At 41.2% G+C, this 13,957-nt stretch overlaps 1 protein-coding gene across 1 annotated transcript; it reads left to right on the forward strand.

Moving 5' to 3' along the window:
• The first annotated feature begins 5,029 nt into the window (after positions 1-5,029).
• On the forward strand, positions 5,030-10,672 carry LOC124117235. Its single transcript, XM_048383419.1, has one exon. It carries the CDS (start codon positions 5,030-5,032, stop codon positions 10,670-10,672), a length of 5,643 nt encoding a protein of 1,880 aa, XP_048239376.1.
• Positions 10,673-13,957: the final 3,285 nt, after the last annotated feature.

The following is a 13,957-nucleotide window of genomic DNA, read 5'->3' on the forward strand; positions in this document are numbered from 1 at the left end:
CACCCCACGAGTCTCTCTCAACAACACATCCAAATAACGTTTCCCGCGGCGTCGCCAGACTCTCTCTCTCTCTCTCTCTCTCTCTCTCTCTCTCTCTCTCTCTCTCTCTCTCTCTCTCTCTCTCTCTCTCTCTCTGCTCTCGTCTGAGGAGAGGACTCTTCTCCACAGCTGGTGGCACCAATGCTGGTGCTGTGTTCCCCACTGAAGACGGTCCCGGCGATGACGTGGTGTCAGAATGGGTCCTCGATGTGGCCTGTGACAGTGGAGGTGTCTGCTCGTCAATCGTCGACGCAAGATGTCCGCACTAATGTGTCACTGGTGTGTCCCCATGGTTTGTCAAGCAGTTTCCGCAGCAGTAATTACAAAGCAATCTTGAAGATGCTGTTGCACAATCTGACGATCCTGACGTCGGGTGGTGACCCTTGGTCTTCCACTACGTGGTCGGTCATGTGTAGTGTTGGTGATCTGGTACCGTTGCTGGAGCCTGTATATGGTCCTTACGTGTACTTTAAATACATTGGCTACCTGCCGGGCGGTTTGTCCAGCTTGCAATCGTCCAAGTGCTTGGTGTCGCTGATTTCTTGTCAATCTTGGCATGTGGTAGCACGTGCATCGGGTTACCATGGCCGTTGCCGTGATGCGTTTGGGCGATCGATTTTATTGTCATCTGCTGCTTTTTTTATCATCAAATTTCATTTTTCCGGACGAGGTAATGACAAAAATTACCCAGATATTTAAATGACAAGTTTTCATGCAATGTTATTTGGGGTGACGTTTCTTTTGCGGTTCAGTATAATGATAATCTCAATGTCAGTGTTGATTTTCTTGATGGTTCTGTACTGCTGGACGGCACAGAGAAGAGTGTCAACCAAGCAAAGTGCCATATCAAATCGACCCAGACTCAGATTTTCAAGGAGAGGCTATCGAGTTTATGTGCAGTGTTGAGAGGTTCAGCAACCCCGCAGAGTCCTCCGCTTGGATGAAGTCGTCTGGCCTGAAAAGTGAAACAGAAGGCTTTTTGTTTGCTGCTCAGGACCAGTCACTTCCCACTCGAAACCATCAATGTGTGGTTTGGCATCAAAATATAAATATGAAATGTAGATTATGCAAGGAATTTAATGAGACTGCCCAACACATTGTCAGCGGATGCCCTGCTTTGGCACAAACACGGTATCTTAAGCGACATGATAGAGTGGCTAAATCATTTCATTACCGTTTTCACAATGCTTGTGGTTTTGACACAGAGGTCCATCCATGGTACGACCCAGAATATGTAGAGGGCGTCATGGAAAATGAGAAATACAAAATTCTTTGGAATAGGCCCGTATATAGCCTCAGACGTATCCAGGCCAACAAAACCTGATCTTGTCCTTTTAAATAAATCCAATGAAATCATTTATACCATTGAATTTTCTGTCCCCTTTGACAGTAATGGGATTTACAAGATTCAGGAAAAACATGACAAATATGCAGACCTCGCTTTCGGTATGTCACGCTTTCTTCCCATATACCAAGTTGTCCGACTCCCAATTGTTCTCGGTACCTTAGGTTTGGTACCTCCCAATCTGTTGACTGACATTGGGAGAGTACCCGGGTTTTCTACCAGGAATACAGCCCTTCTGACAATCTGGGTAATGCAGAAGGCTGCAGTGTTTGGGAGTCTTCACATTCTCCGAAAAGTTGACTAGGCAACGCTTCCTGGGAGAAGTCCCATTCGCTGTCTTCGCTGCATTTAGAGGGGACAAGGGCCCTGAGCTGATGACGAGTCTTACCAGCCTGACTGTGCCAGGATCACCCAAACTCTCTTTGATGTATTTTAATTCTAATCTGTAAAATATAATAATAATAGCGTTTTTTTCCGTGCAGCCTCTGAGTCGCTGGCTGGTTAACAACCACATTGTCATCCATCTACTGGGCAGGATTCACTGGATTTGTCGTAATATGTCAGGACAATACCATGTACATTATATGCCACACGCACCTGCTTTCACAACTGACGTGGCAGCGTTCATGACATCCTCTCCTTGCAGTTCCACAATCTGGTAATCATGGGGTACACAATATCATTAATGGAATCATTAACACTATTATGGAGTATATGAAACAAATAGCATAATATCATTTCTAAATGGAACACCAGTTATTAAGTTTGGTTAATTTTGGATCGAATAGAAGGTTTTTAAAACAAAACAAATTCCCATTTCATACAGAGAATCAAAATTACTACATCACGAGAGTTGATTGACTATGTTAAGCTTGTAAACAGCGCACCTTTCTGATGGCAGTATCTTTCTGATGGACTCCAATTAACACAGTCTGAAGTGTTGATTCGGGGTTGTTATCGAGGAATGTCATTAGGGCATTCATCATGAGTTTTGCTGACTTCTCTGCCGAGTACTCAACATAACACGGGGCCGGGAAACCGATCGAGATGAAGTTATGTTTTGAGGCATGTTGTAGACACGTGATACACCTGGATGCATGACGTAAATGCGATTGTGAGTTTGGTTTTACTCCAGTTTTAGAAATTATCCGAGAGCACCCCTGTTTAATTAATTGGACGATTCTAGTGAGGAACTGTGGTCACAGATATTAACTGATCTTGGCTCTTTCGTGATAAGGTGATTGGAGCTTCAACTGAGCAGGACAATTAGGTGTTGTGGGTGTACGCCTGCTCTTCAGATACAAGTGAAACATAAGTAAGCTTAATTAAGCTTTGGACATTTGCCTAAAATAAGGAACATTATTCTTGTACACACGCATCAGTGGATATACAAGCGCAAGTGTTATGTTTCTAACTTTGTTTGTTTGTTGTTTAACGCTGCACTCAGCAATATTCCAGCTATATGACAGCGGTCTGTAAATAATCTAGTCTGGACCAGACAATCCAGTGATTGACATCATGAGCATCGATCCAAGCAGTTGGGATACGCTGACATGCATCAACCAAGTCAGCGAGCCTGACCACCCGATCCCGTTAGTCGCCTCCTACCTCAAGCATAATCGCCTTTTACGGCAAGAATGAGTTGCTGAAGACCTATTCTACACCTGATCTTCGTAGATCCATGTCAGGTGTCACAACACACACGTCTGGTTATACTTCATCCAGCTCCGTTGTCCCCGTCGATCAACTGTGTGAATTAACAGGCGTGTTTAACAGTGAGAGGGGAACACGGACTGCCCACTTGTTGTCTTGGGTGCCTTTATCGCCGTGAAGAGTTTTGTTTCGTCGCCTGTCAGGATCCGTTGTCAGTGGGGTACACTGGTTATAAGTGTTTCTTTGTAATACATAGTAAAGTTATGCCGATACATACTTCAGAGGTAGTGGGATAGTGTATTGGTGAAAGCACTCTGTCACGCTGAAGGCCCAGTTTCGAATAATTACATCGGTTAATACACGAAGCCCGCTTCTGGAATCCCTTGCTGTGATATTGCTGGAATATATCGTTTAGCGGCGTGAAGCCTTACGCACACAATCATGTTTACTTCAGGTGTTTCAAGCAGTGGTGGTCAAGTGTCTACAACAGGCCTCGAAACACCCGGTCCTTGGCACGGGTTATGTCGAGTACCCAGCAGAGGAGACAGCCAAACTCATGATGAATGCCTTGATGAAATTCCTCGATGACAACCCAGACTTGACTCCAGATTTGACAGGAACAGTATTGTTTATATTTGTGGTATACTTGAGCAAGCTATGCATTACCAAGGTGCTTGTCATTTATATCTAGCAACTGGTAAAATTCAAATGTGTAATGGTGATGACCATGGTCTGAACCATCCCACTTTCTCTAGGGTTATCTCCAAAACGCTTGACGCAAGTATCCCGAATTGTCAGCTTCCCTGTACACCCCCAAGAATTACGACGCAATCACGTCGTTTTCATCAGTATGCCAACTTCACCGATATTGAAGTAATTGACGACACACACATTCAGACCCATTGGTTAACAAGAATGAATTCGTAAAGGGGCATTATTAGCCCAGTGTAAGTACACAGATGGTGTTTGACAGAGACGAGCGCATCATCAACATTGTGGCACGCTGGCCTAACTGAACATACGACACATGCATCTTGACCACAAGTGGGTTGGTTATATCGGATGTCAGAGGGGAACCAGTAACCGATCAGTTGCCATCTGCTTGGCGACAGTGACTAACTCCGTCGGAGATGGATTTTACACTATTTTGGCGTCCTCTCCAAGGACCACCAACTACAACATGTATAGGTATTACTTCGTTCAGTTAACCACGAGCACAAAGCAGTAGGACCCGTGAAGATTCCGGAGTAGAATAGGTCTTCAGCAACCCATGCTTGCCGTCAAAGGCGACTATGCTTGTCGTAAAAGGCGACTAAAGGGATCGGGTGGTCAGGCTTGCTGACTTGGTTGATGCAGGTCATCGTATCCCAATTGCGTGGATCGATGCTCACGAAGTCAATCACTGGATTGTCTGGTCCAGACTCGACTATTTACAGATCGCGGACGTAAGCAGAATGACATGAACTTGTGTAGGGTGTAAATGGCCCATAAAATTTGTAAGTATTAACAATATATATAAGGAACAACATGTAAATCATAACTAGCAATGCTATAACAAATGTAAAAGGGTAAATTGCATGTTGAGAAGGTTGAAGTGTGTATCACAGATGTTTCGTTTAAAATCCGGAAAATAATGTTGAAAATAACATAACATGTACTTACTACCTTAGTTACAAGTTGTAATATTTCCCATTTGTTTTTATTATAGCTTGTACCTGTCAACAATAGGCCTTACAATTAAAGGGCCAGTAAATGAATTTGAAGGAAAGACATAATACAAAATATCTGTCAATGATTCAAGACTGAATGAAAATGTATTCATCAATCTATGCTGAAGTTATAAAATAAACCATTCAAGACAGTGTACTGGATTATGTGTCAATGGCCAAAGCGTATCACCTACATAAAAGTACAAGAAATTTTTATACATAACAAAGAATGTTATCATCAGACATTAGAAGTGACACAGACAGCTGGATTGCTAGAGACAGAATGTCTAATGTAACAATAAATAAAGATGAAGTTCAGAGTGAAAGGATAATTCAACTGAATAAAGAAAGAGCGGGTATCCAATCTGCATTCACCAGAACTGAAAATCAGATAAATGGTCTCATTGTAAATAAGAATGCTAGTCCTACAGACATTGAACATGTTGAAGGATCAGTGAAATCAATTGAGAAAATCTTTGACAGTTTGACACAGAAAGTAAATCAGCTGAAGGAGATAGTGCAAGATGATGCAGAAGAGATTAGTAAACTGGACATGTACATGAATAAGATGTCAGATAGACTGAAAACAGTGATGTCTAGTGTACAGATGTGGCATCATGATACAGTAAAACCAAGTGATTCAGCGAGTCAGGTAGGAAGCCATGCAAGTAGTGGAAGCACGAGATCGAAGATTGCAGCAAGGAGAGCTGCACTGAAAGTCAAACAATCTGCTCTGAAGAAGAGTCAGGAACTGAAGTTAAAGAAATATGAACTTGAATTACAAGAAGAGACTCTTCAAATGGAGACTGAGCTTGCAGCCGCTGAAGCTGAAATAAAGGCAATCAATGAAATCGATGGACCCCCTTCTGTTAAAGATGATGGTATAATGGGCACAAATCCCAAAACAGTGCATTTAGTGTCAAGTAACCCGATACCCACAGACAGAGTGAGTGATCAGCAACTCAATCCAAATGCAGTGTCTTGGACAAGCCATAATGATACTGTTCAACCACCACAGCCAGGTAATACGCAGTATGAAATGTTACATTTGCTTCAGTTGCCAAAAGTTGAAATCATGAAATTTGATGGAAATCCTCTGCAATACTGGGCATTCATCAGGTCTTTTGACATAAGTATAGGGGAAACATCAATCAGCAATAGTGCTAAACTGAATAGGCTTTTGCAGTACTGCACTGGGCATGCTCAAGAGGTTATAGAGTGCTGTGTAATCATGAATCCAGAGATTGGTTACTCTCAAGCCAGAAAGTTACTGTTGGAGAGATTTGGCAATCAATATGTCATCGCTAAAGCATGGGTGGATAAGGTGACAGAAGTCCCCAACTTGAAACCTAATGACAGTGCTGGACTGAGAAGATATGCGGATTCTGTTAGAAGCTGTGTGGTTTCACTTACAGCAATGAGCAGACTGGGTGAAATCGACAATCAATTGAGAATGAGAAAGATTGTAGAGAAGCTTCCCTTCTTCATTCAAGGTAGATGGAGAAAAGAAGCTGTAAATGTTTTAAAGCGCAATGGTCAGTATCCAGGAATTGGGCATCTTGCTGAATTTATAGAAATTGTTGCTGAAGAACTGGATGACCCGGTGTTTGGAATCAGTGTAAAGGATTCTACAGAGAAACCACCTCCACAAAGGACAAGCTTCAAGTGTAAGTCAGCTTCCAATTTTATTGCACAAGGGAACATTACTCAGGAAAACAGAAGCCTTCATGAACAGCCACAGAGAGCTTGTAAATGTTGTACTGGCAGTCATCCTCTTTACCAGTGTCCTACTTTCAAGAAGATGACTTTACAGAAGAGACTGGAGTTTACAATAAGACAGAAGTTGTGCTTTAATTGTTTCTCATCAAGGCATTTGTCATCTCGATGTATGAAGGACAGCATGTGTGACAATAGCAGTTGTAAACAACATAACTGGAAGCATTCCAGTTTGCTTCATGACAGTTCAAGGACATCTTTGAAATCTGTTAAAGAGCCGATTCCAGACAGCAAGGATATGAATCCCACGTTACATTCTCCAAGTTGCAGAGAGCATGCAGAGAACAAGATTCAGTCAAGTTCAGTGTATGGAGTCAATGGGGCCGGAGGAACAAGAATAGCTCTCCCCATAGTTCCTGTCTGTGTGAAAGGATGTAGTGAACATGAAGTAATTCAGACTTATGCTTTGTTAGATCCAGGAAGCCCAAGTACCTTTTGTTCCAAAGACTTGGCAAATACTTTGAAGTTGGATGGCAGTGGTGCTATGCTTTCTTTAAATACTCTTACTGACAAAAGCTATGAGTCTCAGACAGAGGTTGTCTCCCTTAGCTTAACAGACATCAATGGAAGACATGTTACAAACATGTCAAATGTATTTGTGCTCTCTCAGATGCCTGTGTTAGAAGGCAGCGCTGTATCACAGTGTGATGTTGACAAATGGAAACACTTTCAAGGGATTGATCTACCCACAGTTGAAGGCAAATTTGCCAAAGTGACAGTGCTGATAGGTCAAGACAATCCGTTAGTTTTAACCCCACTTGAGGTGCGATCAGGGAAAGCTGATGAGCCCTATGCCACAAAAACAATATTCGGATGGGCCATCAATGGACCTTTACACAGAGGCATTCAGCAAGACATGACGTCCAACTTTGTGCAAGTTGAAGCTAACTTAGAATCACAAGTCGAGAAGTTCTGGCATCTGGACAATGTGAGTGATGGAAGATCACAACTTTCATTCCATGACAAGCAGGTCATTCAATTATGGGACAATACTGTTGAGAGGGAGAAGAGGCATTACAAGTTACCTATACCTTTCAAAGTAAATCCCCCTAATTTGCCTAACAATTTCTGCATGGCTGAAACCCGCCTAGTATCATTAACCAAGAAGCTGTCTAGGAATGATGATATGTATGAGCATTACAAAGCAGGTATTGATGACATGGTGTACAAAGGCTACGCAGAGAAGGTTCCTGATGATGAAGTATGTATTGATGATGGATCAGTCTGGTACCTCCCTCATCATGTAGTCACCAGTGACAAGAAGCCAGGGAAATTCAGAATTGTGTTTGACTGTTCAGCCAAGTTTGGTGGAATCAGCTTAAATGAATCAGTTCATCAAGGTCCAGATTTAACCAATACTTTGATGGGTGTACTGTTGCGCTTCCGTGAGAAAAGGATTGCCATCGCCGGTGATATTGAATCAATGTATCACAGAGTAAAGGTCGCTGATCAACATCGCAATGCTTTGAGGTTCCTTTGGTGGAAGAATGGTGAACTAGGTGGAGATAAAGAGGTCTATAGGATGACATCATATCTATTTGGTGGCATATGGAGCTCCAGTTGTGCCAATTATGCACTGAGGAAAGCTGCAGCAGACAATGTGGAAGATACAATTCAGACTGTTACTGACAATTTTTATGTAGATGATTGTCTGAAATCTGTTGATTCCAAGGAGAAAGGTATCAAGTTGGTTCAGAATGTGTGTGATCTCCTACAGAGAGGAGGTTTTAGGCTCACAAAATGGACCAGTAATAGTAGAACAGTACTCCAGAGTATCCCAGTTAAGGAAAGAGCCAAAGAGTTGAAAGACATCAATCTGTGCGATGATGAGCTCCCTCAAGAGAAGGCTCTTGGCGTGAAATGGGACACTGAAACTGATCAGCTTGGTTTCAAATTCCAACCAAAGAAGAGGCCTGCAACCAAGAGAGGTCTCCTCAGTATACTTACCTCTGTCTATGATCCAATAGGATTCTTGTCACCACTGATCTTAAAGGCAAAGATGATATTTCAGGATGAATGTCGACTCCGAAAAGGATGGGACACCGCTTTGGAATCAATCAGCAATGAAAGGTGGTCAAACTGGCTGTCTAAGCTGTGTCATATTGAAGACTTCACTGTCCCAAGATGTGTGATTCCGGATGACTTTTGTGAAATGATGTCTGCTGAATTACACCATTTTGCGGATGCTTCAATAGCAGGATATGGTGCTGTATCGTATGTCAGGATCGTTGATTCATGTGGAAGAATCCATTGCTCCTTTCTGATGGCGAAGTCGAGATTAGCGCCAATCAAAAGTATCACAATACCAAGGCTTGAACTCTGTGCGGCTGTGCTGAGTGTAAAACTTGATGAAATGTTATGCAAAGAACTGAGAATGGAAACCGAACAATCTACATTTTGGACAGACAGCATGATAGTACTACACTATATCAAAAATGACTTTCAAAGATACCAAACGTTTGTCGCCAACAGAGTGACACAAATTCGTGAAGGTTCTTCACCACAAAGTTGGAGATATGTCCCATCATCACTCAATCCTGCTGATGATGCATCTCGTGGACTTGATGCTGATGAACTACTTGCAAAGGAAAACTGGTTGCAGGGACCGAGCTTCCTGTGGGAGAATAAAGATACTTGGCAAAATACACCAACAGTACTTCCTGTGTCAGGAGAGGATTTGGAAGTTAAGAAAGTGAAGGTCAACTTTGCAAGTTCTGATAAGGTTGAACCATCCACTACAGATCGACTCCTTAGCCGATATTCCTCTTGGTACCACCTCAAGAAAATGGTTGCTTGGATACTGAGACTAAAGCACTGCTTGTTAAAACATGTCCGAGAGGGAAATTCTGAAGAAAGGATTTCCATGGAACCTCTTGTTGTTTCCGAGATGAAACAAGCTGAAACTGAAATTGTTAGGTACACTCAGAATCTTGCATTTCGGCTTGAAGTGGAATGTCTTCTAAATGACCGCTCCATCACAAAATCAAGCCCAATTTACTTACTTGAACCATTCTTGAATCGAGATGGAATACTATGTGTAGGAGGGCGTTTGAATAATGCTCCAATATCTGAAGAATCTAAACATCAGATGATCCTACCAAAAGGACATGATATTGTCACGTTGATTGTTCGTTGTTATCATGAACAATTAGGTCATTCAGGGACTGAGCATGTTCTGTCACATGTAAAACAAAGGTTCTGGGTCATCAGTGCTCGCAGAACAATCAGAAAAGTACTGAAAGACTGTGTCAAATGCAAACGATTACAAGGAAAACGCTCCCATCAGAAAATGGCAAATCTACCAGAAGACCGAGTCACACCTGGAAAACCACCATTTGCTCACACAGGTGTGGATTGTTTTGGACCGTTTCTGATCAAACGTGGGAGAAGCGAAGTTAAGCGATATGGTTGTATCTTTACCTGTTTAACAACAAGAGCTATTCACCTTGAGAAGCTAGACAGCAAGGACACGGATTCCTTCATAAATGCTTTGAGACGGTTTGAAGCACGAAGAGGCGTCCCAGATATAGTACGTTCTGATAATGGAACCAACTTTCGAGGAGCTCAGAAAGAATTAAGAGAAGCAATTCGTGCATGGAATCACCATGAAATCCAGGAACACATGCTACAGAAAGAAATTCAGTGGATGTTTAATCCCCCATCTGCCTCTCACATGGGAGGAGTTTGGGAGAGACAGATTAGGACTGTGAGGAAAGTACTGAATGCATTATTGTATCAACAGTATGGCCTGCATGATGAAGGATTGTCAACATTGTTCTGTGAAGTGGAGGCAATTGTCAACAGTAGGCCAATAACCATCGTATCTGACAGTCCCAGTGATATGGAGCCACTTACACCAAATCATATCTTGTTGCTGAGATCAGGAAATTCCTCACCTCCAGGAAGGTTTTCAGTACATGACACTTACCGCAGGCGCTGGAAGCATGTTCAGTTCCTTGCGGACCAGTTCTGGAAACGATGGCTCAAGGAATACTTACCAGGCTTACAGCTCCGTCAAAAGTGGCTACAATCTACAGTGAATCTCAAAGTGGGTTACATAGTGCTACTTGTAAATGAAAATTCTCCAAGATGTGTGCGGCCTCTCGCGAGAATCACAAATGTGTTCCCGGACAACGATGGTCTAGTGTGATCGATTGAAGTGAAAACTAAAGACTCTGTGTTAATAAGGCCAATAAGCAAAGTGTGTCTACTTGAATCAGTTTATGATGCATGAAAGTGATGAAACAAAAGACCACGATATGAGATGGAAATGAAAACCTGAGCAGTTGAACATTGAATGTGAAGGACTGATATGACCTCAATATTGAGTTATAATGTTAAATGTTTCACATTTAAGGGGCCGGGAATGTAGGCTACCACTTGTGAGGATAAGTCATTTTAGTTCTTTTATGAGAGCTTCATTTAAGTTCTCTAATTTTTTGGTTTGTCCTGGTTAATCATCCGGGTTATAGTCAGTGCATGGACAAGCACGTGGACGTAAGCAGAATGACATGAACTTGTGTAGGGTGTAAATGGCCCATAAAATTTGTAAGTATTAACAATATATATAAGGAACAACATGTAAATCATAACTAGCAATGCTATAACAAATGTAAATGGTGTAAAAGGGTAAATTGCATGTTGAGAAGGTTGAAGTGTGTATCACAGATGTTTCGTTTAAAATCCGGAAAATAATGTTGAAAATAACATAACATGTACTTACTACCTTAGTTACAAGTTGTAATATTTCCCATTTGTTTTTATTATAGCTTGTACCTGTCAACAATAGGCCTTACAATTAAAGGGCCAGTAAAGGAATTTGAAGGAAAGACATAATACAAAATATCTGTCAATGATTCAAGAGTGAATCAAAATGTATTCATCAATCTATGCTGAAGTTATAAAATAAACCATTCAAGACAGTGTACTGGATTATGTGTCAATGGCCAAAGCGTATCACCTACATAACATTCGCCGCCAGTGCCCACGCTGCAAGCACACAGAACACAATAAAACATATTGCCTACCTTTGCAGAAGCAACTCCCAATCAAAAACAGTATGAGAAACATGCTGTGCTCGTTTCCTGGAGTAGTCTATACAACTACACAGTAAGTACTTGATTAATATTTCAATATAAATGCCCGTAACATTCTGCAGAAGAATTGTGTTTATCCAATGCCCGTGACTCTTTCAGTTAAAAAAGCGCTCACGTGTGAACTGTGTTTATAACACAAGACATATATATATCATGAAACGTTTGACGTTTATGGACATTAAGCAATAACATCTGCATGCACTAAAGCTTTAGCATTACCAGATCAATATGATAAAATATGTGTTTAGATAGACATACATACGTTGTAAGTCACCACACTAAAGCTGTAGCTCACCTGCCTGAAAGACAAGTCAGCTTATGTCATGGGTCTGTAAACATTCCCAGAAAACCTACCAGACCAATAAAGCTGACATTCGCCGGAAGCTAGTCACCGGAATTCGTTCAAGAGGCCGCCGCATTGAAAACAAAATCTTTTTATGGACATTACTCAATCATCAGTGTTTACAATGTAATGAACGTTGGTATATGTGTATGGTAGTAGAGGGGCTCAATACATATGTTGGATTCGTTATATTTAACTTATACCTTGATTTCGGTACATCGGCCACATTGGAAGCGAAAACGTCTTATGGACATTATTTGCATTTTGACCTTTAGTTGACCTTAGCAGTTTTACCATTCTCCTAAATTCTCTCAAAATACACTTCCTCTTATTGCAAACATTATCTATCTGAAAACACGGGGGATGACCGAGACGGGTTGATATCGAGCGTTGGCGTGTTGTGTTCAAGCAGTGTCATTAAAATCAAATCTTGCTACCGCTAATCAAAGATCTGAAGACATCCATTTACAGGTCGGGTAACCTTGACACCGTTGATGTCGCAGCCGACGTTGCAGGTCCGTCAAAATGACACCTCGAACTGGTCTTCCAGCGTACAGCGTGTGAACGGTTCCTCACTGTCTGGGCTGATATTCTTTCACGTAGGTGACGTAGTCGTATTGAATCTTCCCTGTGCTCAAGTAATGATACGTGGTCGTCCAGTGTGTAAAAGGTTCCTCACTGTCTGGGCTGATATTCTTCCACGTAGGTGACGTAGCCGTATTGAATCTGCCCTGTGCTTAAGTAATGATACGTGGTCGATCGGATCTGGGAAGGCCACGTGGTCCCGTGTGTTTGATAATACAGTCGTGTTACAGCTGAAGATAATTCTCCTGTTTGCAGTCGGCCGATGGCGTTGGGCTTCCGTCAGTCGTGGCATGTTGAGATTGTGATGGCTTGCAAATGAAAACACGACGTTTTTATACCCCAAAGTGATGTTGCACGTGCATTTCAGGTTGGTGTCATTCGGCGCCAAGTACTCACCAAATTTCTGCAGTTCCTTATTCTTGCCACACTAATCAATCCCAATCCATGCAGATATGACCAATTCCACTTTAGTATTACTTTTATATATCGGCAACGCACTGTCAGATATTTACGATTTTACTACTTTTGTGTTTCATCTTTTGCAGAGGATATATGTTCGTTTTTGGCGCTATCTTAAAGTTGACAATGATTTGATTTTGCCATTTGACCATGCCACTAAATTACCTTAAATGCATTTCCTCTGTAAACACCATCTACACAGAAGCCACTGGACCAATGAAGCATTGTTAATTAGACCAATACTGTCAACTTATAATTTGTTAAATAGGTTGGAATCGGATTTTCAGTGTAGCCTCCACAACAGTCATATTGAACAAAAAATAGTTATGCCCTTTGTAAGTGTCAAAATTGTTAAGTTATTATTTGCAAAGTTCAGAATCATATTTCCTTTGTTTGTTATCAAAGTATTAAAATATAAATCATATTTCGTTTTTGGCAAGTATTAATTCATATTTCATTTCTTCTCCATTCAAATTTATGTTTACTCATCATAATATGCCAAGGGGCATAACTGCTTAGTATCGTGTATTATCTTCCATGTGGCCCTAAGAGCATGCAGCATGCATGTGAGAATGAAAGAAATGAGAAAAGGTTTTAAGGATAAAAGAGTCTAAAAACAATGTCAATGCTGTAATAGTTTGAAGTCTTTCTTTCTAAAATGATGATTTCTTTATTCTTTCATGTTTTGCATTCTTTCTTTTCTTTACATTCTTTTTGTTTCCATTTAGATAAATGTCTTTCTTTTCTTAACTAGAATCTCAGTATTTTTAGATTGACTGAAATACAAATAATGAGATTCTAGTTAAGAAAAGAAAGACATTTATCTAAATGGAAACAAAAAGAATGTAAAGAAAAGAAAGAATGCAAAACATGAAAGAATAAAGAAATCATCATTTGAGAAAGAGAGACTTCAAGTTATTACAGCATTGACATTGTTTAGACAAAGGTATGG

Source organism: Haliotis rufescens, unplaced genomic scaffold (assembly GCF_023055435.1).
Source record: "Haliotis rufescens isolate VD_foot unplaced genomic scaffold, xgHalRufe1.0.p SCAF_48, whole genome shotgun sequence".
Taxonomy (NCBI): Eukaryota; Metazoa; Mollusca; class Gastropoda; order Lepetellida; family Haliotidae; genus Haliotis; species Haliotis rufescens.